This window comes from Brienomyrus brachyistius, chromosome 1, assembly GCF_023856365.1.
Source record: "Brienomyrus brachyistius isolate T26 chromosome 1, BBRACH_0.4, whole genome shotgun sequence".
In the NCBI taxonomy this organism is placed as follows: domain Eukaryota; kingdom Metazoa; phylum Chordata; class Actinopteri; order Osteoglossiformes; family Mormyridae; genus Brienomyrus; species Brienomyrus brachyistius.
Window position 1 is genome coordinate 22,729,467 of NC_064533.1, and position 26,664 is coordinate 22,756,130.

Sequence of the window (26,664 nt, forward strand, 5' to 3'; positions counted from 1 at the left end):
GCAGTCCTTTAACAGAGCATTTAAAAGGGGGAGAAAGGGATATTTTCTTTGCCTGCTGTATACTGAACCCCTCCACCCCCCAGCTGATTAGGTATACTCAAAAGTTACCATCAACACAAGCACTTCAACTTTGCAAAACAAAATCAATAAAACTGCCAGACAGCCTTTAACACAAGTTTATTTTCAAAATAGATTCGGGGAGCAAACGGCAGTCTGCTTAGAATGGGCGTTTATGGGAAAATAACAGCAGCTTCGCTAACCATCGGTTACACTCAGTGATATTACAGCACCATTGGACGCTTTCACCTGTGTGTGATTAGGTTTTTTTTTTCTCCTCCTCTACAAACCAAAAGTGCCATTGTCTGGATCAAGCTCTGAAGAGCCTCCTTTCCATTCTCTAGATTCCTGGGAGATACACTGATATAATTTCTCCAGGTTTAGTATGGGGTTTTTTGTGTACAAAAACATCTGGTAAGCCAAGCACAAGTGTTCTGTAAAGAACGTTACACATTGATTAAATGACACACAAAACACTGATAGACATTCAGGACTTCTAGTGCTTACAACAGAACTACAGAACATAGTACATGACTGAAACGATTACTTCCGGTGGGCCCTTCAGCTATTAAATAAAATAATAAATCTGTTTCCCCATCTTTCACTACAACTCTTTGGATTAAAAATGGTTTTGCATCAATGGCCTGGAAACTGGATGTGTCTGTGTGGTTGAACGCTGTCGAACTCGGTCCCAAACTCCTGCATGAGTTACCTAAATATTTCCTGCTGATTCCTTAGACATTTACACTTTTACTACTAAATTAAGTACCCATAGAGATTGTGTATTCAAAAAGGCAAAGTTGTTTTCCCTGTTTTTCTTAGGAACATTACAAACTAAGTTTTTGACGAGTGATTGCACCGGGTCAGAGTGACAGTTACAAAGCAACATTTACGGGACTGAGTTTGACATCTTCCTGTGAAGTACAGACCAACAGGGAGCACCTGCCACTGTCACTTCTACAACTGGGCGGTTCACACACAGTGACTGGATCACGGAAGCAAGGCTGACCCTGCCCCCGGAGAAACCAGCCTGTTCCTGACCCTGCCCCCCCAGAGAAGCCAGTCCAGGCCCCGTCCCCAGTCCACCCATGACCAGGCTCAGGGATGGCCTGCGATTCTGGGAAACCCTACTGGGCTGTGTCACAGTTTGTTTAAATCCCTCAAAGAGATTCCATCTGTGGACATCCCTTCAGAGCCAACAGCAAAGCTTAACATCTGTACTCTATCCATATAAATTTTAAAATGCTGGCTTAGCCATTTAAAAAAATATTTCAAAAAAATACTTGTACCTTTGTGTGTATTTGTATTTTGATGTTTAGTTACGTCAGACATACATGTATATATAAACATCTTAAAATAAACCTCAGTGCAATTCCATTCATCCAAGGATCCCTACTGTACATTCAGTATAAATCAAATCATCATTATTTAAGCTCTCATATTTATATTAAATATTTTACTATACAGTTAAAAGGCAATGCATTAAAATCTAATTGTATTTAACTTGCATTTGAAATATAATTGGATCAAACATGGACAATTACACACACAAAAAACTTACTTCTGCTGAAGTACTGGAAGTTCCAACCTTCGGACTTATAACAGTTTATTGAGACTCGCTCTGTCTCCCCTAAGCAACCTGTCCCTGAGCCTAATCTAACTATCAAAACACCATTGGTCACAAATGCCACCATAACCCCATGTACGTATAACTAGTCATTGGGTCCTAAGTCCCGGCCGCAACATCACAGTGCCAGCTGCAGGGGGCAGCATTGACAATAGCAAAACCATAAGGGGAGATCAATACATTGTTCCCCCCTTCCAGACATGACCAAGCAGCCCCTTATTATTAGTGAATTCTCACACAACTTTTCACTGCCACCAGTTTAATAATGAGAGGTACTTCCATAAAATCAGTCCTGAGCCTGCAGTACACTCCAGAAGGCTTCCTCCAAGATCTCTCTTGATTTAATATGAACTGCAATAACCTGAATTCAACACAAGATTGTGCGGAAAGACATGCGATGCCTGCCTAACATTTGAGGGGTTTGATCGGTCTGATTGCTTATTAAAAAAATAAATGCATTTCTGTATCCATTCTCTGCTTGGGGGACCAACAGACATTTCATCCACTTCAAAGTAACAAAAAAAAAAAGATTGTCAGTCACTGCAATTACCAAGTCAACTGCAAGTCAACTGTAACAAAACTTATATCTAAAATCTGTGTTAAAAGTACAATTGAAAAATATGGCCAACAACCCATGATCATTCACAGGAAACAGACACTCAGTGGGTTTATATTCATACATGACCAAGCTTGTCTAACACAATCCACTCCCTGAGACACAGAGAAGCCATCACTCCCTGTTCACACACACAGCATTTCATTCCCATTCGCACACACACCACAGTACTATCCCAGGGTAACCTTCAAAGACTAATGATTGACAGCTCCTACATTCCCTGAACCGAGATATCCATACCCACAAACCCAGCACCATCTAAATCAATTATTGTGCTTTCATTCACTCATTCATTCATAAGAAGTACAGAACACTACCATTTAAGGAGGGAATCTTGACTTTGTTCCTTGCAGTTTCCATGGGAACCACATCACCTGGCTGTGATGTGCGACCTAAAGTTAAGCAGTTCTATTAATCTGCACCATCAATGCTGAGGTCTCTCCAACACTCTAACTGCTGCTGTTTACATGGACAATGTTGCCCCATAAAGTTCATTATGGACCCAAGTAATTCACTTCCTTAGACAAAGTGTAGGCAACTAACATTCCAGGTGGGCTGACATAGCATGCCAGCTAATATACATTTTTGACCAGATGTGGTGGAGTTGACTCAACATCTATTCGGCCTGCAAACCTGAAGGATTCATATTTGGATCTTTTGAGGGAAACGGTAGCTAATTCACGCTGAAGGTTTACAGGACACAACAGGCCATCGCAAACCACTGAAGGTACACCACAAACCATTATATTATATATGTTAGTGCAACTCCAACTGTAGATGGGGATTCTCTATGTTGGCCGAGATACTGCATTCCACACGAACCACAATTTGGAGCTGCATTTAACATGTCCATTCTCACAAAACAGATCAGAAAACCATCCAGGTAACCAGTTGAAATTACATTCAAAACAGGCAGACAAACCACACGACTCACTCAGATCGCATGTAGTGTGAACTACAAGCCATATACAATCATGGCAGCTCATGTTTAGCCAAGACTTATGTTAATGTGCATGAATTAACTGCATTACTGGCTGAAGTCACAATCCAGCAAGAAAACATTTCCTGGACCAACATCTCCAACAAACCAATCTCGCATGGTGTAGAGTGATGAGAAAATATTCCTATTTAGCTAAAACACAAATATGTGGAGCAAAGCTTAGTGTTTTGAGAAATCAGCACGCAATCCGGGCAACACAGGCAATGTCGAGTAAACGTGCAACGCAACATACTGTGTGTGCGAAAAAAAAGTTTGTCCTGACAGCTCTGCCCTAACAGAAGCCACACCATCAAGCCATCACCTCGTGAGAGCCACTTAGGGGAAAAATACAAACAAAGCTGAATTTCAGCACAGCCAACCTTGATTGTCACTCAGTATAAAGTATCTCACTTGCTTTGAGTTTCAGAAAAATGTTACACTCCTCCCAGAGAGTCCAGACAGCTGTGAGGTCCTTAGGACAGCCCCCGAGGACCAAGAGCATCAGCTCAGTCTGACACTGTGTAGGAAATAACAGAGAACAGCAGCAGAAAAATGGAGAAAGTGACAAAATGTAAGACAGACCCAAAAATGGATTGCGACTCGAGTACTATAGATTGGAAAGCTAACGCCACCCGTTTCCTTATTCAACACTAGCATTTCGGCAGATATAAAACAACCGATTTTACTTTCATATCTTGCTAACAATGAAGCACAATACCTTGGCACTCTAAGGAGGATACAAGTAAAACAGTCGTTTCGGCTACGGAGAAATGCTTTGGTAGACCTCATGATACATGGAAATGACATTCATTAAACGCTCGAAAAAGGTTTGTATGACATTTTGGAGTAAACACCACCCTCTGTGGTTAATGTGAGAAGCTGGTCATCGTGGGGGGAAAATAACAAAAGCATGGGGTATCCCCTGTAGCTGTGCAATATCACTCACTCTGTCACCTGTCACCTGTCACACACACACACACACACACACACACACACACACACACACACACACACACACACACACACACACACACACACCTTCCTGTTTGGCTATTTTACTATATATATTTTTTAGAGAGAGCATCACTCTCTTTGGAACAAACTTCTTAAAATTCTGAGTAAGACTTGAAAATTGGCTTGTAGAATTGAGGTTAAACCCATTAAACAAACTGTGACACACCAGCTCGGACCAATAGCGAAGGGAAGCTGTGAAAATATTAACTTTAGCGTTTAGTTCTCGGTTTCTCTGAGTACTTTTTTTTTTTTTTTTATAAAAAAAAAAAGTATATTCAAAGCTACAAATAACAGATTATATTTTTCATGCATCATATAAAATATTAGTTCTTTCCTTTAGTCTGGGTATTTACATATTATGTTACACACGTCTGTACAATAAAGTAGAATCAATACGACATTCTTAAAAATATTTTCTGACCCATAATTATTTCACATGAACACAAAAAATAAAGGGTGCAGGGAGGCCTCAGACTGACAGCTTGGAGAGACACCTGCATAAATTAAATCTGCCTGACGACAGCAGAGGTGAGAGAGAAAGGAGGGAGAGAGAGTGGGAGAGAGAGGGAAAGGGTGAGCAGGTCAGGTCAGCGAAGGACGGGAAGAGGCCCCATGATGCTTCTCTGGTGTCCATGGTGCAGGTTCCAGGGTGGCTACCATGGTGAGGAGCTCTGGGAGATGAACAGGGCAGATTGCTAGCGAGTCCGGTTCCTGCGACTGCCAGTGCCTTCTTCCCAGAGTTCAGTGCAAACAGCCAGCTGCTCCCGGCAGCGAGGACGAGCCTGCGCCCCACCGTCCCACAGGCCAGGGGGCAGGGGGAGGTGAACGGGGGCGGAGCTCAATAGGTACACTTTAAATACTGCATCTTAAAAGCACCTACCCCCCCCCCATACAGCTGGATTTGTGGTTCAGTCCATGCACTCGACTGGCTGTCGCCCTGGTTACTGGGGCTGTGTCCCGGAGCGATCGGACATACTATCAGTCCTGTGGGGGGGGATCTGCTGTTGCTGTGTCTGCTGCTGCTGCTGAGCTTGCGTGAAGGCGCCGGGCTGCTGAAGTGGGAAGGCTGCCTGCAGGATCAGCTGCGCAGACTGGTTGCCGTGGAGCAGACGTGGAGCCTGGGGCAACGCGGCCAGAGAGATTATGTGAAGTTACCTGCTATGCAACTTACAATGCGTCTCAAGAAGGATTGCTGTTGGACCGCAAGTTCACCCCAGAAGAATAGTTAAAAGAAATAAAAATAATAATAATAAACAATTCTGCTGCCCACCTGCAGGAACTGCGTAGCCTGTTGTGGGGTCAGCTGCGCAGACGCCTGTCCCGCCTGCGCAGGCACAGCCTGGCCTTGGCCCTGCTGCTCTGGCGCCGGCTGCGTCGGCTGAGCCAGGCTTATGGTCTGCGGCTGGCCAGGCTGCGGGGCGAAGGCGTTGTAGGCAGTCACCACCTGGCCCATGAACATGGTGGTGGGGACCATGACCGCGCTACACATGGGGGCCGTCACCAGCTTAGTCAGCAGCTGCTGTCCTGCAGGGAACCTGGAGGGGGATTACACGTCACACGCGTAAGCGTTAGGGATAACGGTGTGTGAATCTCACGATTTTTGTGGGGAACAACAGCCCGCCAAACCCACCCTCACTAGAGACAGAAAGACCCTGACCGGGAAGCGGGGGATGAGCTCCGGTCTGGAAGGGGGGGGGGGGGAGTACAGGCCCCCGGATTTCTGATTAAGCCTGAGCTGGGCCGCAGCCAGGCCACCGGGCTTCAAGGAAGTGTGACGTCAACAGTACATGTGCTGCAGTCACACGCTGTACTGGGTACTGAGAAACATTATCTACAGTCCTGTAGTTATCTATACAGAGTTATGTTTTCCCCTCATGTTTAATCTAAGGAATATAGACTATTTCCTTAAAACTTTCACTACTGATTGCAAACCTGAGCAAAAATATTGCCTCCCATTGTATTTATTTAGTAGACTCTTTAATCCAAAGCGATATCCAATTGAGAAAGCAGGATCAGACAGACAATAGAGGGTTAAAAGGCCCAATGGTGACATCACTGCTGACCAAAGGATTTCAACTGGTGACCTTCCAATTACAAGCACAGCATCCTAACTTGCTGAGCCACACACAGACTCCCCACTTAACAAATGTTTATTCCCGTCAGATCGTTCCCCGTTAAGGATGAAACCGGTACGGACAGCCGAGTACCGGATCTGGCGGTCTGGGGCAAAGGTGGCCACAGCGCCGCTGGAGGTGCTGTTCTGGGCCAGGCTGGTGGCGAGCTGGACCACGCTGGCTGAGCCGGGCTGGGAGATCATCATGGTGTTATAGAGGGAGGCTGACTGCTGGGCGTGACCGGATCGCTGGGCCTGGAGGCGGCAGGGGCGTCAGTATGACATATGCATGCTGCCAGATCGTGTGGATATTTCTAGAAACTTTACAGAAGCTTCTAGACAGAAACCTATGTGGAGAATGTTTTATTTCTCAAGTAATTCAATTATGTACTTTGTGCTTTTCTCATCATTATCAGTGCCTTTGTTTTTCAGTGGAACCGAATACATTAGGAATATTCACATTTTCTTTGCTTTCATTGCATCGCATGGTTTTGTATTTTATTATATAACAGAGAAGAAACCCAGGGACTGCAGTTAAAAACTAGCCTGTTGGCTAAAACTAGCATATTTACAGTATACATTGTTCCTGTCAAACCAACAAACAGATTATAACACTATTTCAGACACCGCTGTTTGCCCGACAGGCTGCCTCCTCCCTGCCGATCCAGAACCGCACCTTCCTGCTGTGCCTCCTGGGTCACGGTCAGCTGGGGGTCTGGGCTGTGTGACATCATCACACTGAGGTAAATAAATGACCCCCTGGGTCTAAACTGGACTGTTTCTCTGAAATCAACGCCTCTCTCTCGGGTCATCCAAAGCAGAGACGATGATACTGAATGCCAAAGAGCCTCATGGCGATAAGCCGAAAGCTCAAGCACAACACCAGCTTGTCTGGGCTCATATGGGATAAGTGTAGCCTGCAGTAAGCTAAGCTCATTATCAAAATATAATTCAGACTTCCCGCTACTGGGCCTTGTGCACTCAAAGCTGTTCAATCTGAACTGCTGGTGCCTTTTAAACATCTTACAGCTTAGGGCTATGGAAACAGACTAGAAGGCATTTAAAGAAACCTCATCGTGAAAACCAAGCAGCTCTTAATGACTCTCTAGCCTTTGAGGCACTTATTAAATGTAATATTTGAATGGTGATCCTCTTTACTGAGGTCACAATCATCACTGGCACCTGCAATGTCTGACCTGCTTTCCAACTTCATTTTCGAAAAACACAGTGACACTAGATAACCAGGTAGGAGGGTCGAAACCCAGGTTCAAGTGGAGGTGAAGGTACAGCCGTCTGGAGTAGAACATCACGGCAAAAAGCTGCCCTTCATGTGATCGTCATACAATCTGCAAAACTGCAGTACAACTGCAAAACAGCAGCTTAAAGACATAATTATACAAAAAATGGTCAAATTTTAAACAGCAGGAACAATTTTCAAAATAAGTTACAAATGAGGATAAATAGGAGGGTAGAGCACTGTGTTCAGGCTCAGCAAATTTACAATTCCAACACAAAGAGCTTCACAAAAACTCTGAAACGTCTCTCAACACACAAAATCGATATCCCATCTCCTACTATACTACTAGTGGGGTGCTAAAGGTGTGTACATGTGAGAGAGAGAAGCTTACTTGTGAAAGGGAGGAGCCTACCTGGGAGAGGGAGGGGCCCTGCTGTGGGAGGGCCTGCTGAGTGGGCGGGGCTTGCTGGGGTGTGGTCTGTGCGGTTGGTGCCTGAGTGGGTGTGGCTTGCTGCTGGTGCATGAGCCGCTGCCCAACACACTGCAGGGGGCTAGCCGGAAGCACCTGACCCTGCATGGTGAGAGCCCCGCCCTGGGGAATGGTGCCTGACCCAGGAGTGCCTGGGGCCAGCTGCACAGATCCGAAGCTCAGGCTGCCCGTGGGTTGCTGGAGGAACATCTGCAGACAGGAAAAGTGGAGAAAGGGTCCATCTCCATGGTAACAAGCGCGCCATGTGACGCCACTGCGGAGGGCTGACTCACCTGCAGGCCCTGGCCCTGCACCATGTGCAGTTGCTCCTGGATCTTGCGAAGCTCCTCCTGCTGCCGCTGGATGTTGGCCTCGATCATGCGTGTCCTCTGCTCCAGCTGGTCTTTCAGGTGCTGCATGGCGCCCAGCTGAGCGGAGAACTGCAGTGCGGGCTGATTGGAGGGGCAGCCATTGTTAGAAAGCGCAGGCGTCATTATAGCATAACAGTGAAATCAAAGCTATAAGAACAAATTTTCGTAAACTGAAATAAGATACGAGAATAAATTACAACTAAATAAAAACTAATGAAAAACTACAAATACTGCTTTTTAATCAAACAGAAATAAAAGCAAATGTCAAATATCTTTCCATTACGATTTTAAAATACTATTTAGCTAAATTAATGACTTTTAATGATCTTTAATAAACATTAATATTTGGAATATGTTTTGCCCATTTTGAGAACATTACTGCATTATATATATATATATATATATATATATATATATATATATATATATATATATATATATATAAATATATATATATATAAATATATATATATATATATATATATATATATATATATATATATATATATATATATATATATATATAAATATAAATGTATATATAAATATATAGCTGTACAACTTTTCCTAAATCACTAAAACTGAGACATAACTAAAACAGAAAAACATCTTTGAAATAAGAACTAATAAAATTAATAAAATGAATTAATTAATAAAATGAAATAAAACCCAAGTTTAAAATGAAAACTGAAAATATAAAAACAAAAAGTAAAAAAAAGTCTAGATCATTCTACCAAACAAAGGAAAGTTAACGTTACAAAGAAACAACGAAATAAATTGCTTTTGTGCAGAGCAACTGCGATCACCTTAACTTTTTTAGGTATATTAAAATGTCATTTGATGCTCAGATTTAATGGATTTAATGATTTATTGCATGTAATCCACAATAAGCAATAAACGTCTGAAAAGAAGCATTTTTTTCTTGCTCAATTTTTGCATTAGTTTTTGCCATGGTTTTGATGAAATAGTGTTATTACAGAAATAAATGGTAATTAATAAGACTACCTCGAAAGCAGGAACAAGTTTAGCCAATGATATTACATGATTTGACTGTGTCTTCAAACTGATTTGGAAAATAGGAGGAGTTTGTGAGAACGGCCCATGTAAACTACAAAAATACCACTATGAAGGGTCTCCAAAAGAACATTACAGTGACGGACCAGCTTAGTGCAGTACAAACAGTTAATGTGGGGAAGTAGCATGACACGGTCTGCAGAGTGACCCCGACCGTGACCGTGACAGTGTGGCTTGTGTCACCCACCTGCACTCCGGGCTGGATCGGCGACTGCTGTGGAGGTGTGACCATTGCTGACGGCAGGTTCTGCCCTGTGTTCTGGGAGCTCATCGATTGCTGGGGGGGGGCAGAACAGAGTAAGCGATGCCTTAATGGTGTGTGTGTGTGTGTGTGTGTGTGTGTGTGTGATATATATATATATCTCAATATATATATCATCCTTCACTGCTCTGGTAACTAGTCAAATTGCTACACAAATGGGTGAACATTAACCAGCTGCTGCTGACCTGGCTGCTAACAGATGACCTTCGCTGTGAGGTGATCTCCATGGCGACAGATTGCCTGGGTGGCGTACTCCTGTCTGTCTGCAGTTTGGTTTGGGTTGCTGTGGGAGGCAGCAACAAGCAGAAAGTCAGAGGGCTCCTCACTGACAGCAGGCAGGGCTGTCCGTAAACATGGCCGACAGGCTTGTGTATACATGTGGTTTTACTCTAACCTCCTCTCTCAACTGATAGTTCAGCCACTTGCCAATAAGGCACCAAAATACAGGAGTAATATCTTGATCTCCCAATATAATTCAATAAAAAATATATATGGTTTAGATCTCTCAATTGCGAGGACAGGTACGCACAGGCGGGGTCCGACACGGCAGTGTGGGAGGATGACTTCCGGGAGCTGCGTGATGATGCTGAGGGTGTCCGGCTGTGGTCGAAGCGTTCCAGTGCCTCCTTCAGGCTGGAGGTGTTGAGCTGCGATTCAGAGCCCGAGTCCTGACTCTGCAACACAGAGGGAGGGTGTCAGTTCAAAAACAACAACTGTGAAAACGATCACCATGGAGTCCACTTCCCCCCACCACCTTATCAGGGGCCATCTCAGGGGGCGACTCCTCGATGCCAAGCTCTCGCCGCTGCTCAGCCCTGACCTCTGCGTAGCTACGGAGACACACAGAAAATTTGGTCACCACTTCCTGCTCCACAAGGCTCCAGATATCAGTCCAGCAATCAGGATTTCTGACTGGCTGAGAGTGCTCACCTGACCACGGTGTGGGTACAGACAATGAACTCCGGCCTGGAGTTCCACTGGTGGTAGGTGATGTAATAGTGTGTCTGCAGCCAGATCCACTGCTGGCCCTTGGTGAGAAACCTGTAGTAGCATGACTTCCCCTTCCCATACTGCATCACTGCACGTCACAGGCAAAGAAAGATGAATTGTTGGGTTACAGCTGCAGTTAATGCAAGCACCCTTTTCCAAAATGCACCACTGCACATCCTCAGGCAGTCCCCCAGAGAGCATCCTCAGAGAAACACACACGTATAGCTTGACCACTCACGGTGCTCGTGGCACTTGGCAAGTGTCTCCAGGTCGTCCACGTGGTAGTAATCATAGCCAGAAGTGCCCAAAACCTCAAATGGCAAGTATCCAATAATGGGAGGAGCTCTGGAAGAAAAATAGCAGCCAGTCAAGCAGCCAGTCCCACTGCAATGTACATGCAATTTAGCAGAAACTTTTCTCCAAAGCGATGCACAAGTGAGGCAAACAGCACATTACAAACATATGGCGGCGAAGGAATCAACTAGGCATAAGTGCAGCTAAGCTAAGCTAAGCTTGGCTTTCAGTGAATGCCCAGATGCTTAAATCTCCTAACCCAACTTACACCCTGATCAAGCCAGATCGAGACAGCTGTAGGTCTCAGTGGACAGGTGTTCTTTGATTAGTTCTCATCTATCAGACTTTGCAGCATGAATAACAAGCTGTCAGTAACAGTGTTTATTAAGGGCTTCGTTTTGGGCCCATTACTTTTCTCCTTATTAGTCGCTCTTCAAGGATATTATTCATACAAGGAGTTATAATTAAAACAAGTATGATAAATGACTATTTCACAAACAGCATTAAAAATGCATTTCAAGCTCAGAGAAAGGTCATCAGGGACTTGTATAGTTAAAACTTCACTGTAAATGTAGGTGGCTTCTGGGGCAATAAGGAATCCTCAATAGAAGACCTTGGTGTTACGGTGAAAACAGCCAGCTCTTACACTGCATATGCATATTTTCTTTCACAGACAAGACAGCCAAGGCCAAAAAAATCGAAGTCTACAAAGGATCAAGTTTCACAAACGGTCCCCAAAACACACAGTGAACATTCAAGATTTCCTGAAGGAACTAAACTGCATGTACGTTAGTCTTGCTTAGCAAAGAACACAATAATATTCCTCAACCTTAAAGACTTCAGACATACAAAAAGCTAGGTGAAGTGATTCCCCCATATATTACATTTTTTTAAGTCCTCTAGCATCCACATGGGCCAGTGTACTGACAGTCCCTTGCAGTGGTGGGTAGGGTTCTGCTATGCCGCAAATTATCAAAGCAAACTTTTCTGTTAGTGGACTAACATTTCTGCTGACTTTGAAAACCTTTATGGGCCAATTAACTTCTGCTAAACTTAGTTCTGATAACTATAAATCTGCTATAATCTTTTGCAGGTAAAGTGAACAAAATTTGACTGTCAAAAATGTTTGCAACCCATAAAATAATATATATATATATATATATATATATATATATATATATATATATATATATATATATATATATATATATATATTTTTTTTTTTTCCCTGTCAGTTATGAGCATGTCTGCAAGTCTATCCAGCACACTGTTGGCTGTGTCAACACAAGACGAGATTGGTGGATGCAGCAGCAGCAGCTGACCAGCAAAGCGTACGTCTGCAGTTTAGTCTACTACTGTTGTTACAGTCTTGTGTTGAATTAATGCCACGTGCCCTACTCCAGAGCCTACACCGTAGCCTGATGCACACTTCTCCGGAAAATTTTACCACACGACACGGCAACAAAGACCACAACAATGGTGACTGGTCTGCTTGGATATGCATTAGTGCACTGGCATAAAAATTTTTTTGAAACTCCTCTGATTTAAAAAGTACACACCAGATATAATTTAGGATGAACTTAGGATTATCAGTATCATAAATCATCACTGCTGATTTCCTAAATTGATTCAATTTCGATTCACAAAATCCCAAATCGATTCAATTTCCAATTTGATTTGATCCAATATCGATTTGTGACACCAAGGGGTTAGTCATATCGTAACTGATTTCTAAACATCAATTTAAAACAGGGGTTACTTAAAATATTGTTCACGTAATATACATGTAAAACAGCTCAATTTGCTTGGAAACTCTTCTTAGTGTTCAGGGAAGGGGTCAGAGATATTCAGCAAAAGTTTACTTTTCACACATTTGCAGGTAGTTGTAGCTTTAAATTGAGATGGTGCAGGAAAAGTCTCTGCACACGCCTACTCAGTCATGATAGCACAGCGCCAAACTGGCACATATCAGACCCATAACAAAATCAGGCTGTGTGCAACTGGGTACATATATTAACAGCACTAAAATGTGAACAACAATTTCAACAACCCATATTTAAACTGATGTTTAGAAATTGATCATCTTGTATTCAGGCCAACACAGTAATAGGATATATGATATGATGATATATGACATATGATATATATGCTATTACGCAGAAATGATTACCTGAAGATTTGTTAGATTAAATCAGCAGATTACTCAGTTATTGATGTAATTGATAACGGCAGCACTATATTCAAATAAAATAACAGATTTATTGATCGATGCTGGAGGCTATACCCTGTGGCGTGCGAGGCCTTCTGATCGAGGCTATACGTGAGCCAGGCGAAGGAAGGGTCCTCTGACCTACCCTGACACAGCTATGCTCCACCCTCCCGATTCACTGCCACTTCTGCTCCTACATAAGCAAGCACATTCCAGGTAACCCGAGAAAGGGGCCGCTCCTAAAATAACCTCCTCGCCTCAAAGTTTCATGGACAGGCACAATTAAAAACCTTTTTAATGTGCCTGCTTCCCCAGCACAACAAACGGGAAAGGAAAATGGAATGAAATGGAACTATAGAGCAAGACAAGCAGCACGAGGATACACACCATGCCGGAATTCGTACCTGTGGTCCAGGAAAAGGAACTTCCACTCCAAACTGTGCCGGGAGGTGAACTCCTCATTAGGCTCCTCTACGGTGCACATCTCCTGTTGGACCAGAGGGGGAATCACATTCCCTCTACTGAATTTTGCCCCAGCTGATACGCAGATGTATACACACGCGCCTACCTTGATGAACTGTGGCTTGGCTAGCCTTACGGTGGCGATGAAGCACACCCTGTCGTCAAAGGCTGGCCGAAGAGATCGCTGGATCACCCCCTCTAATCCATTTCGGGTAGAATTAGGCACTGGGGAAGAGACGGTAGATAAAAATAACCAGTCTCTCTCACAGTTCCCTGTGCAGAAGCTCATATGTAAACAACATAGCCCTAAAGCTAATCATTTGTTGTGAGTTACATCAGAAACATAGGGTGTTGCATAAACGATAGGAGGCAGCCTTATCAAATCAATTAGCTATGCACTGTCATCCACCCTGACTTTGAGAGAATTTCTCACCGTTATTCAGAGATTTGAAGTTCCCTATGAACTTGACGTACTCGTACACGGGCGGCTCCTTGGGGTCCATGGCCCCGCGGAGCATGTGACAGCAGAACTCCAACTGGTTTTTCGCTGGGGGAAACAGACATGAGCAGAGAGCGACTGAGCGCAGAACATCATCACCCTCAGCACCACCACTAGCCGCGAGTGTCGTTGACAGGCTGAAGCCCATCCGATGCGTGGTTCAGGTCCATGAAACAAATAGAAGCAGCAATAGTCACATGCGCAGGCCTTCTGACAGGAAGCATAAGCAAAACAAGACTCACTTTTCAGATACTCTGGGGTGAGACTCTCGCCCTCCAGAGTCTGTGTGGACAGGACTTTGTACACCTCCGAGTGCTCGCCCAGGGGCAGGAAGTTCAACAGGTTCTGATCCACAAGGTCACACTGCAAGGAAAAGGCTTGGAGGTCAGGGGACCTGTACCCACAGACACCCCCCCCCCCAAGCTAGAGTCATGTTTTTCTCCTTTCAGAAGGTGACAGGATAATGTGCGGTGCCACGCTGCCACTGCAACCCACACCTAACAAATTGCAGGCAAGCAAAACCTGCTGGGCTCGTCCACTATGGGGAGGTGAGAGTTTTAAAGGAGAAGCAGCAGTCTACAGGAAATGGCATACTTTATCAAAATAGATTTCGTAAACAATATTTTACACTTGTGAATAAAGTGAGGCTATAAACAACCACTCCTCGCTTAGGGGTCATTTGGAAACACAAATACATTTTCTGACCAATTTGTACGATCAAAACCAAATTTTATTTGGCTGACAAAAGCGAACACTGCAGTGACAGATCTTTGAATTAGAATGTTCAGAATGTTGTTAAAAATGACCACTTCATGAAAGATAAAAGAAATTGAGTACGGAAGGCTGAAGTAACGTCATAGGCACAGTTGCGGTCAGGCCTAGGCTACCATCAATTTCACTTAGAGAACATATTGATTAGCAAGCGGGTGGCTGGAATGGAACTCTGTCACTTGGTTGGAACTTGGTTGCATTTAGCAAGATTTTTTGCAGTAGGGTTGGTGCTTGTTTAAGCATGGCACAATCTTAGTGTGGGTTCAACAGCCGCTCAAGGGGATTCATAACATTTCCCACACATTTTCCATACAATTTTTAAAGGTCAATTTTAACATGTTCAAATAGCTGCTAAAAATGGGCACCAAGGCCCACATTTCCACACTCTGCAAGGAGGATGAGCAATTCAGTGATTAAGAGGCAACACCCACTGACGGACAGAAAGACTCACAGGTAAATGTTCAAGTAAAGAGGTAACGCTCTCGGATACGTAGATAATATTCCCATCTGTCATTATTGCCAGGAAGAAGCCATCAAGGGCCTGAAAAATAAACAGAGCAGGAGAACATGTATTAAACGTGCTTTTTTATTTAACCACATGTAGGAACTTTAAGAAATGAAACAATATTCTAGAGCCCAGGACCCAAACCCTTCTGTTGCATTTCATACAGAGTGATGCAGTATTTTTAAACGACACTAGATTTCAACAGTAAATAATATAAAAATCACATTTAAAAAAAAATCAAAACTACAACAAGACTGGTGTGATATAAAACCCTCCAGCACACCTCCAGCATGAGCTGCGTAAATTCCTCGTTGCTGAGAAATGGGGGCTTCCAGTCCTGCCGTATCTCACTGGACTCCGACTGGGCGGCAATTTCTGGGCAAGGCGAGAGAGAGAGACAAGGAAGTAAGAAAAAAGGACAGCTAGCCCACACTGGTGCCGTAGCGACAGGCATGCCGGGCGGATGGAGGGTCCTTACCTTTGTGCTTCCGCAGGAAGTCGATGCTCTTCTGCAGGATGGTGCTCTTGTCCATCTTGCGGGTGTTCCCTGGCAACATGGTGCCCAGCTCTTTGATGAGCACATTGAACTGATCTCGCCTCTTCTTCTCTGACTTGTTCCTGGACACACTGGGGCAGATTCATGCAGTTTGTGAGTTATAGCAATTATAGCAATCGCTATCTTTCAGCAGGAAGTTCTCAGTGTTTCCAGATGTGTCCACTTCGACCATGATGGACTTGGTTAGACCACAAAGTCGGGTACTACATAGTTCAACACTTCATCTGGTCTCCTGCTGTCACAGACACTAATCCCTTGAATACACAAACTGTTGCCTCTCTGCCTGACCCCACCCCCCAGGTCAAAGGGTCAGCCTGAGAACATGTTATGCTATGCGATTGGTTTGATATGTGCAGTGAGCCTGTAGAAGGCTGATATGCAGGTTCACATGCTAGTTCCTGCAGAATGGAACAGAGTTAATGCCGGCACTGCATCCAGAATTTTTTATAGACTAATAAAGCTACTTTTGGCACAAAAAGAAAGCCTCTATAGTGAGCTGTCAGACTCAGCTTAGCATCATTAAATTGAAGCTTACCTGACACATTTCTACACAAAAAAATGTGCTTCTGTCATGAGCAACCATACAATAAAAATAAGTTTTCACCCATTTATACAGCTGGTTATTTTGCTATAACCAAGGTTAGGAGCTTTGCTTGGGCTACTAAGTTGCTGCCACTCGTGGGATTTGAACAGATATCTTCCTGGTTAAAAATCTGTGTCAAAATGCATGCTGCTACTGGTACATTTACACGGCCAAATATTCCACCAGAGAGATTTAGGTCAAGTGCTCTGATCAAAGGTCTAACAGCATGAGTGTTTCTGACATGCGAACAGTAGTGAAAATATGGAGAGCAAGCACATTTATTAGATAAGACATTAACGTCTGAGGTTGCCAATGGCAACCGGCACGATCACCCGCTGACTCCAGGCCAGCAGGGGGAGACTTGTCAGACTGCGGAGAACCTCACCGCTTTGCTTTGTCCTTCTCATCTTCTTCCATCAGACCATCAAAGATGCTACAGTCATCCCTGCAAAGCAGAAGTACCCAAATCAGGACAGAGGGGGCGCCAGAGTAAAGTTATACACGCACCCACAGGCACCACCACCGTGATTAACACTGAATGCCAGGCTACCAAGTTGCTTGCACACGAAAATAGCCAGTAGAATTTCAGCACTGACAAAATGGGGGAGAAAGCCCTTCAGTCCGTGCTGAACACATGGGGGAGGGCAGGAAAACACCAAGCAGGTCAATCACGAGAGCCAGCCATAGAGGAACCTGCGCCGTTACGGCCAGAAGGGCACCGTTTCAGCGCTATCTATATATAACTTGCTCCATGACTCAGCAGCTAATGAAATACAGGCTTGGGTGTGGACGCTTTCGGTCCACTGCAACTGGTCCCAGATCAGCATCCTCATTTAAGTATAACCTGTTGTTTAACGCAAAGGAGGGGAAGGAGAACTGATACACAATCAGTGGAGGCATGGGGGCGAGGATGATCTTCACCTTTTCGACCTTCTTGGATTTAAGAATCTTTAGCCGTTGGACTGAAGGACACTGGCAAAGCCCAAATCTCATGGGTCTGAGTCAATGTGTAAAATTATAGCATGCTTTAGAATTATTCATAACATTTCTGAAGATATACCAAGCTGATTCTTTTCCTCCAGCACGTTATGTGGTTTTATCAAAATAAAATATCCATCCATCCATGCTATCCGATTAGTGAGCCATTACATCAAGTATAATATCATCTGGTTAGCACCAGCAGCAAAAGCCCAGATCACAGAAAGGTTTGTTTTTCAGTTTCCGTCCTGCTGGCTCATCTAGTTGTAAAATTAACAGGAAAATAAGAGGGGAAATCAAAGCAGCGTAGCTGCTCCGCACTGAAGTGTTTTTAAAACATTGGTAGTTCTACTTCACTGTGCCAATGGAGTCCAGATGCACGCAAGGCAAACATCAGCCAGCGGGCACGTGGAAGACGGCTAACAAACAGCACAGCTCTGAGAAGGAGTCCCAGACCCTGATAACAGGGGTGACACTCTTGTGAAAAACAGCCTCTTAAAAGGTGGCTGTAGCTTTGTTTGAAGCATAACGGACCCAACATTGTTTTAGCAATACGATTCCGTTTTGGTGCATCACATATATAGGGTCTCAAAGGTTGTCCATGACTGGCTGACAATTTAATGCCATGGGATTGGTCAGCAGGACGAATTATTTTAGTAAATTTTTAGTGAATTTAGTTTTTGTCATTGTTGACACACCACAGCACACACTGCACAACAACGAAAATGTGTCCTCTGCATGTAACCCATATGTGACTTGTGACATAGCAGGGGGCAGGTAATTCAGTGCTCGGGGAGCAGTGCTTGGGGGCGGTACCTTGCTCAGGGTACCTCAGTGGTGTCTTGCTGGTCGGGGATTCTATCCAGCAATCTTTCAATTACGAGTGCGCTTCCCTAATCATTAAGTCACCACTGTCCATATATGTAGTTATAGCTATGCTTTGCACAGCGCCCACCTAGCGTTAAATGCTTTTGGTGGAATGTGTGTGTTTTGTTAGTGTGTAACCGTGAGTGTCGTGTAAATTGTTGGCTCCCCCCGTCTATGGCGCTGCTAGTATTAAACCAAGAGTAGATATTAATAAAGTGATTTTAAAGCTCTATCATCTGCATTAAAATGACTGTATGACACACACACACACACACACACACACACACACACACACACACACACACACACAACATTATGTTTATTTGTGGTCTATATGCGGGTCTGCTGCATCGGAAACATCCTGCGCCATCTAGGGTTGTAGTGTGACATACAACGAACTATGTGGCGGCACTGGTTTAAGTACGCAACAGATTGTAGACTACTTCGATTTAGTTTTATCTGGACACCAGTAGCTACAGGGATTTCCAACTTGGCTGTTATCGTAGAACAGGTGCTAACACACAACAACATGGCTCAGACAGTGTATATACGGCCCCACAAAGGCAAAACACAATAACTATGCTGACACTGAAATCAATAAAGTTCAAAGTTTTTGACTGTCCATCTGTATGTGTAGTAGGCAGGTAGGCAAATGAAAGTATTTTCTTCAAAATAGAACATAGCCGAACTAAGACATTTTGTCATGAGATAAAACAGAGCCTAAAACACCCAATTTTGGTCATAATTCAGTCTTAAGACAACATGCGGTTATGGAGTTTCGTCTTTGTAGGGATGCGTACCAGTCTGCTCTATACATCTATACTGCTGCTTTTTTTTATTACTTACTTTCCTGCTAAAGGCCAGCTTTTTCCTAAGTTCTGGGGTCTTTTCCCAGATACCACCAAGTAACAATCATTACGATTAACTCATGCAGCACAGGCCAAGAGGTAAATGAAACCAAATGAAACAAGCATTATCCCTCATACAGACCAAATAACGGAAGGCCACACAGATGAACAATTTCCTCAGAATAACCTGAATGTCACACTGCACCACGGGAGAGTGATTTTTCTGAGCAAACAGAGCATGATGGGAAACCACACTTACCGGTCAATGCTGGAGGTCATTTTTTTTTTGTAACTTGTTCAGGGTTGTAGTGGAACTAGAGGGCCCTTTAATCGTGAGGTAGACATTTGTAGATGTACCTAACGTGTGGGAAAAGCAGAGATACAGTTAGCCTAAACCACATTCAGTGCAGCACACCATGTTTAATCTGACCCTTCTTGTAACACACTGGGTCCTAAAGCCCTCGGCTACACTGATACATTTTGTTGGTTCAGACCGGTCCGTACCTCCGAAAAGCCAGCCCGGTTTATACTATGTGCCTGACCGGTTTGTTGACGTGGCAAAGGCTGAAGTGCTCGGCGTCACTCGCGTGCCAGAGAGAGCGGAGTGGTGCTTTAGCAAGCCCCGACAGCGGCCGACCAGAGGCTCCGACGGCGTGGGGGAGGAGCGGGGTTACCGGGGACCATCCAGATGCTGTGATCTTCGACGGATCCTGGTGTTCAGGTTCCACATTGCAGCCAATTAGCACACCTGTGGGTGGGTGGGCGGGGGGGGTTCGTGAATGCGAGCAGGCTACAGGGGTGAATCTCAGTACCAAGAACACAAAGACCATACTTGTGGTCTTGGCAAGACCGGTCTTGCTAACTTGCCTTCCAAGAACAAACCAGGGGTACGATCAAATCAGGAGATTGGTCTCGTTTGGCAAAGTGCAACCGATGTATCCTTTATATTTGGGGCGGAGCAAGAATAGCATCCAGGGATTTTTATCGTCCTCTGCACTCGTGTTCTTTGTAATGGAACTAGTCTTTGGCAATGGAAGATGATGTAAAACGGGTAGGTGAGAACACAAGTATGGTCTAGTACACAGACTGATATTCCCCCCAGGCAAGTGGAAACAAGACATAACAAATTGAGCAATGATAACACATCCCATATGTTCCATGGTGACTGGAAAGGGAATTAATCAGCCACGCAAGGCCACCAGCTCTGTTCTCCCATCATCCAACTTTGTCCAAGTACACCGCGAACCAGAAGGTTTTATTCATTTTCATCACAATTATCATCCATCTTCCATTATAGCTTTTCCAGTCACGGCGACCCTGAAGCCTTTCCCAGGAAGTACAGGGAAGAAGGCAGAGGACATCACAGGGTGTACACACACTACAGGAACAAACCCACGTGACCATGGACAGGACAAGCAGACTCCTCACACAGGGCCAGAGCAGGATGCAAACTCTCAATGCTGCCCAATTAGCACTAGTACTAGTACTGCCTTGCATCTGGTCCAGGTCAGAATTGGACCAAACCCCAACCCCATAAATGGAACATGGGATGGATCCTACTGTCAAACCCTCTGAACTCTGAGGATTTAAATAGCTAAACATTATTAAAATTATGATGTACTGAGGTTCATACTTTACGACCACACACAACCCACAGTGTGTTCAACAGTTTCCAATTTAAGACAGACCATCCTGATTTTTCAAAATGACTGCTAGCGAGAGCAACATGTGACTATCAGCAGTATGTAGAAACCTTATGGTGCCTCATTTTCCTGTTTCTATCTCCTCTCCCTCTGACGCGCTGCTAAATCAGTCGTCTGATCAGAGCCCTTAACGCGCGGAGCCTTACATTTACAATAAAGTGTTCAGACATAAAGGAGGTTAGTCATTAATGGATAAAGATAAAAAATAACTGAAAAGCACACAGCTTTTTGGCACAAAACCTTTAAGGACTAAGACTGTGACAGTCGACAATCAGCTAGTCAAATGGAAACGCCGTGATGTGGGATGATTGTAATTACTCCGGAGAGAATTCCCCGGCGTGGATAAAACCTGTCACAAAGAGCGCACTCTTTGCACAAAGAGCACACACTAATGCAGCCCAAGGCCAATGCACTTCACTGTTTTCCTCCACTGGGTTGGACGCCATGAAACAGCACCGACCGACACGCACGCACATACATACACACACGCACCCACAAACTTGGTAGTTCATATGAGGCATGATGCTGACATTAATCCCGCGGTAGTTTAGGAACGTGACTACAGACGCTACTGGCCGCACCCGTGTCACACGCAGTCTGTCTGCCATCACATTTGTAGCATGCAGACTGGGACGGGACCCCATGGCCGACAAGGAGGGAGGGCCGCGGGCGCGACTGCCAAGACATTATACCGCGCAGAAAGACCCTCGAAAGCGATCTTCCAGGCTCACTGCATTTCATCAGGCGGGCCACAGACGAGACATTGCGAGTGGATGGAAAAACAGAGTGAGAGAAAAAGAGAGGCATGCGGTGAGTCCCCGATGCAAAGCGGCGGCGCTGCTGATGGTTGTGCAAGTCTGACGTCGCCGGCAAGCCGCCCCAGTGACCTGCTGACCCACTGACCCAGTTTCTGGTGCTGCTCCTCTCCAGTGAGCAGGTGTGCGTTTCACCGACCAGCCACCGCAGGCTTGGTCACCCTACAGGCAGCACCTCTACACACTACATTACACACCACACTCTTGTATACCCCGACAAGCTGATGTATTACACCCAACAGCACCCTACTACACCCTGCTGAACACCCCCCTAAGCCCTCGCTTCAATGCTCACCTAACAGCATTAATCACACCCTCTTAAATGCCTCTACACTCCCACAACCTGCTACACCTGTACCGGCCGCGCTTTCAAGGCTCGCATGCCTTTCATAGGACCTCACGCCACACGACGGGCGCAGTGAAAGCCTGACGTTAACATGCTGGAGAGAAGATCTCTCAGGAATGTAGGTCAGCAGAACACTAAGCCGTGACTCACCACGCAGACCCACCAAGGAGCTAATTACACATGAACACACACACACACACACACACGCACGCGCGTGCGTGCACATACACACACCCCCAACTACTCATCCACCCCAACTCTGAGTGTAGCCATGTAAGTGAAAGAGAAACAGAGAGAAAAAACAGTCAAGGACAGCCAAGGCACAATGCGAGTTCCCGCAAATCAAGTATGCCAGACAAGATTATGCATATGATTATTGTTATGTTGAGTTACGTTTTAGAGGGCAGAGAGACGGGGGGGGGGGGGGGGGCAGTTCTGTTTGCCTCAATGAAACATTCCAGCAGGTTTAAGATAAAACCAAAGTCAGGGTCTTGAAGGGAAGCACGAAAAACGTTATGCATCTTCATGGTGGCCAGGAATTAGGGCTATAGTCCTGGTGAGAGTATAGGGATATAAAACAGTTTAAATAACCCAAAGAGTAAAAAAAACTCCATAAGTAAGTATAAAATATTACAAATCAATCTCAATAAGATGCTTAACATCAGCTTTTGATTAAAAGAAAAAGAAAAAAAGAAAACCCCTCTGCCTTGTCTTAAAACCTTTTTTAAAGGGTCAGTAAAATGGTAATAAGGACAATACATTAAAACGTTTCCAACAATAATGCCCGAGCCAGACTTGGGCTGGGGTTATATTCTAGAAGCCCTTAATGTTTTCCAGTTTGAGAACTCTGCCATCTCCCCCCAAACACTCAAAAAATAAAAATAACATAATACAGTGATCTAAATGAATTACACCAAAACAATGTTCTAAAAATCAAAATCAGATTCACCTAAAGACCAGAGATTAACGTAAGGATCTTACAGTACTAAATTTGGGGGGAAAACAGTTAAATATGCAGACTGCTTAGTTGTTACAAAAAGTATTGTTCCTGGTAACTGCATCAGCTTATATTTCTTCTTCCTGAAAGGTTCTCTGAAGGCAGAGGGGGGGGGGAGATGGGGCAGACACCAAGCACACTCGGAAGGCAAACGATAAAATCCTGCGCTGCGGCATTGACCGGCAGAGGTTAAAATCCACTCTCTCTCTCTCTCTCTCTCTCTCTCTCTCTCTCTCTCTCTCTCTCTCTCTCTCTCTCTCTCTCTCTCTCTCGTAGAGGAAGTGAGTCTAAAGTAGGTCACTGGGGCGGAAGGAAGAGGCCTGGCAGCCTGAAGGCAAGGCCATGTTGCCAGCTGCTCCCTGCCTCGCCCCCTTCACTCCACACAGAGGCAACATTATTCACAACATACACACCTTCATTTAAAACTAAGATTTAAACACCAGAGGATATGAGTGTTTTGTCTGGGCTCTTCTTCCTTCCCCAATGTATCTGCAAGGTATACAAACTATATGGATGTCTCCTGTCCTGTGGGTTGACGTGAGAACGAACTCCATGTCTGGCTACGTTTTCTGTCGAGTCAGACTGCTGAATATATTTTTGTTTTACTGGTGTGCTGATTACTCTGCTTTTAGAGCTTAAAAAATAATAAAATCCCAGCATTGCAGCGATTCAGTCGAGTATTAAAGAAATACCAATGGAGCCCAAGGCAGGCAGAAGAACCAAAAAGTTAAGTCAGGTGATTTTGAGCTCATTGTTCCCTGGTTTGTGTTTTTTTGAGCTCCATTATCAACTTGGAAAATCAGAGCTAGCTAACGGGGAGCTGTGTGTGTGTGGGTGTGTGTGTGTGTGTGTGTGTGTGTGTGTGGAGAGGCCTGTCATTCCGAGACTGGTGCCAGGCACAGCCGCGCCAACTGGGTCACTGGTCCAGACTGCGGTTCTGGAGTCAAACAGAAAACGGACTGACGGAAAAGCAATGCCCCAGTTCGTCTTTACTTGGCCAAAACGGGACTACTGACTGGCACAGAAACTCCATATGTAAATGCCGCTCATGTGTGGGAGGTCTGCCACCTACCTAGTTTGGCTTCGACTAATCCCACAGGTTTCTGATTATAGGGTTCAGCACTAACTGGAATTACACTAGTAATTATACTAAGAGATGCATAATATATCAGTTAACATATCGGTACTGGCCAATATTCTTTAAAATCCAAGATATTAGTATCAGTCTGATGTGCCAGTCTTGGGTGATGTTGCCAGTTGATATTCAAAGTCAGCAGCACTGAAGCTAAAAGACTGAACTACTGAATTAATAATGATGATTGCATTGGACAATCAGCTGTTTTGCATAATGGAGGACGAGGGATTTTCTCAGCTCATTCACCACTTAAGACGTCTCGAAAGTACTGGCCAATGAAATGTTTTAAATTCATTATTTAATCTGGCCTGCAGATCGAACATTCATTTTTCGCAGAATAGAAAAGAATGTAACATCTTTCCGCTAATCTATGCCAGCAAATTTGTTGTTTCACCATGGGCAGTCCGCTCATCCGTCTTGGTAAGTGGCTAGTCTTGATAAGAAGTTAGTCGGTTATCGGTATCATGGATATCAGTTAAAAATATATCGGTTACTAGTGTCAGGCAGAAATTCCACATTGGTGCACGACTAGCAGCACTCATCACCAGCTATGCTAGACCCCTCACAGCCAGCATGAGTCATACTTCTTGCTCACCAATCATCCTTAATTTTCCTCAGACATCATTCAAGTCATCTGACCCAACCCCTGCCTTCTCACCAAACCACTCTGAAAAATCGACCTTAAATTACAATTCGCCAAATTTGCCAAAATTAGTTTGTGTTAGTGCTAGGAACGTGAGGAGATACTAGATATTTCAAAAATAACATCCACCAGTTTTCCTGGTACAGGGTAGCTGGGGGCCTGGAGCCTATCCCAGGAATCACAGGGCATGAGGCATCCAGGCACCCAGGATGGGAGGTCAGCCAAGGCTACCAACAAACAAGCCACATCATTCACACGTCATGCCTTATAGGAACCATGAAAAGCAAATTCAGTCACGATGGTAGGATCAAAAACGAATGACTATATATTAAACCACGACACATAGTCATGCTTTTGCCCTTGTCACCACCCGACTTTCTGAAGTACATCAGCATGTGGCCACTACAGGAAAACCAGCCACCGCACATTTTTTTCAGCAGTAACATTTGTTTTGTAGGCAATGAAACCAGCTTTGGGGGAAACTGCTTCAAGGAGGCCAAGGCAGTCCTGTAGACTATACAAACGATTAGCTAAATGAACACACGCACATAGCTGATGGTAGCATGTTCCCCCCCCCCCAGGACCTTCTCAAATGGCACAGTAAATAGACTGACCAAGGTGGAATCCAAAAATGCAGCCAGCGAAACATTCTGCAAATAAACTGAATATCACACCAAAAAGACAGAGGTAGCTGTAGGAAGGTTATTCGCTAAGGCAAACCCTGCATATTAACTCTATTTATAAATAGCTCTGAAAGAAATGGCTCCTTTGCAAAAGGGAAATTTTACATGTAAAACAGGGTTTGAATTGCTAGCCAGGCCCAGCCTGCTCATTGTGAGGAACCACAGCAGATATTCAGCCACATTTCAAGCTTCCTGAATACTGTCCATGAAGCTCATAGGATAGATGCTTGCTGGAAAACGACTTCAAGAGAAAGAGCTTGAAGTACTCCGCTAGTATTGGGACAGGACAATCCCAGGCCTCGTGGGGTCCATAGAGTTTTATCCTCCTTCAATCCGACATAAGTGAAAGCAATACATTTGTGGCTTCCACTAGACTTATGGTCAAGGAGGAAACCTGTACAGATCAGAGTTTTTAAATGATTCCATTTTGAATAATAAAATGTTTTTGTTGTGTTAAATAAATGATTAATGAAAGTTAAACCCACATAAATCTGTGCTGGAAGCAGATTCCAGTGAGAATCAGATAACAGAGAATAATTTATCAGAAGCCAAACCTTGCCAGAGTTTCCTCTATTCACACTTACATGTGTTACTCAGCCAACAAATTTTGTGTAACAAGACTGAATAGCACTCAGGCCCTCCGCTAAAACTTAATATGCTCAGATTCATTCAGCCAACAGCTAATTGGGACTAGCTAATAAAGAGCTCAGCAAGAACAGAAACTGGAATGCCCTCCAGCCCATCACGACCCAGAGCTGGGCACTCACAGCCAAGCACTACGGGACACTGGTGACGTCAAAACACTTCAATGCCGTTCTGCTTCAGTTCTGCCCTGGCAAATCATGCAATAACATGTACCTGCTGAAATTAACCTCAGCTCTGACCGATGGCAACAGAGACCATCTGGCCTGTCTGACAAGGCCGCCAACCTAAGAGCAACTGGACTACATGCACAGGGAGA

General features: G+C 44.5%; 1 protein-coding gene across 2 annotated transcripts in view; it reads right to left on the reverse strand.

Annotated features, from left to right (window-relative positions):
* Positions 1-161: 161 nt before the first annotated feature.
* The window catches only part of clocka (clock circadian regulator a), a 33,127-nt gene continuing 6,624 nt past the window's right edge, over positions 162-26,664 (reverse strand). For both annotated transcript variants that reach the window (XM_049023018.1, XM_049023027.1), the window contains exons 3-23: positions 19,886-20,129; positions 19,641-19,738; positions 17,074-17,133; positions 16,028-16,176; positions 15,833-15,924; positions 15,496-15,585; positions 14,516-14,636; positions 14,208-14,321; positions 13,881-13,999; positions 13,717-13,799; positions 11,048-11,154; positions 10,750-10,897; positions 10,574-10,649; positions 10,349-10,493; positions 10,005-10,102; positions 9,745-9,834; positions 8,406-8,564; positions 8,056-8,322; positions 6,501-6,661; positions 5,564-5,828; positions 162-5,411 (exon numbers count right to left, since the gene is read on the reverse strand). In XM_049023018.1, coding sequence (XP_048878975.1) covers positions 5,235-5,411; positions 5,564-5,828; positions 6,501-6,661; positions 8,056-8,322; positions 8,406-8,564; positions 9,745-9,834; positions 10,005-10,102; positions 10,349-10,493; positions 10,574-10,649; positions 10,750-10,897; positions 11,048-11,154; positions 13,717-13,799; positions 13,881-13,999; positions 14,208-14,321; positions 14,516-14,636; positions 15,496-15,585; positions 15,833-15,924; positions 16,028-16,176; positions 17,074-17,133; positions 19,641-19,660 — 2,541 coding nt within the window. In that variant the 5' untranslated portion in view covers positions 19,661-19,738; positions 19,886-20,129 and the 3' untranslated portion in view covers positions 162-5,234. The remainder of the gene's footprint in view (positions 5,412-5,563; positions 5,829-6,500; positions 6,662-8,055; positions 8,323-8,405; positions 8,565-9,744; positions 9,835-10,004; positions 10,103-10,348; positions 10,494-10,573; positions 10,650-10,749; positions 10,898-11,047; positions 11,155-13,716; positions 13,800-13,880; positions 14,000-14,207; positions 14,322-14,515; positions 14,637-15,495; positions 15,586-15,832; positions 15,925-16,027; positions 16,177-17,073; positions 17,134-19,640; positions 19,739-19,885; positions 20,130-26,664) is intronic.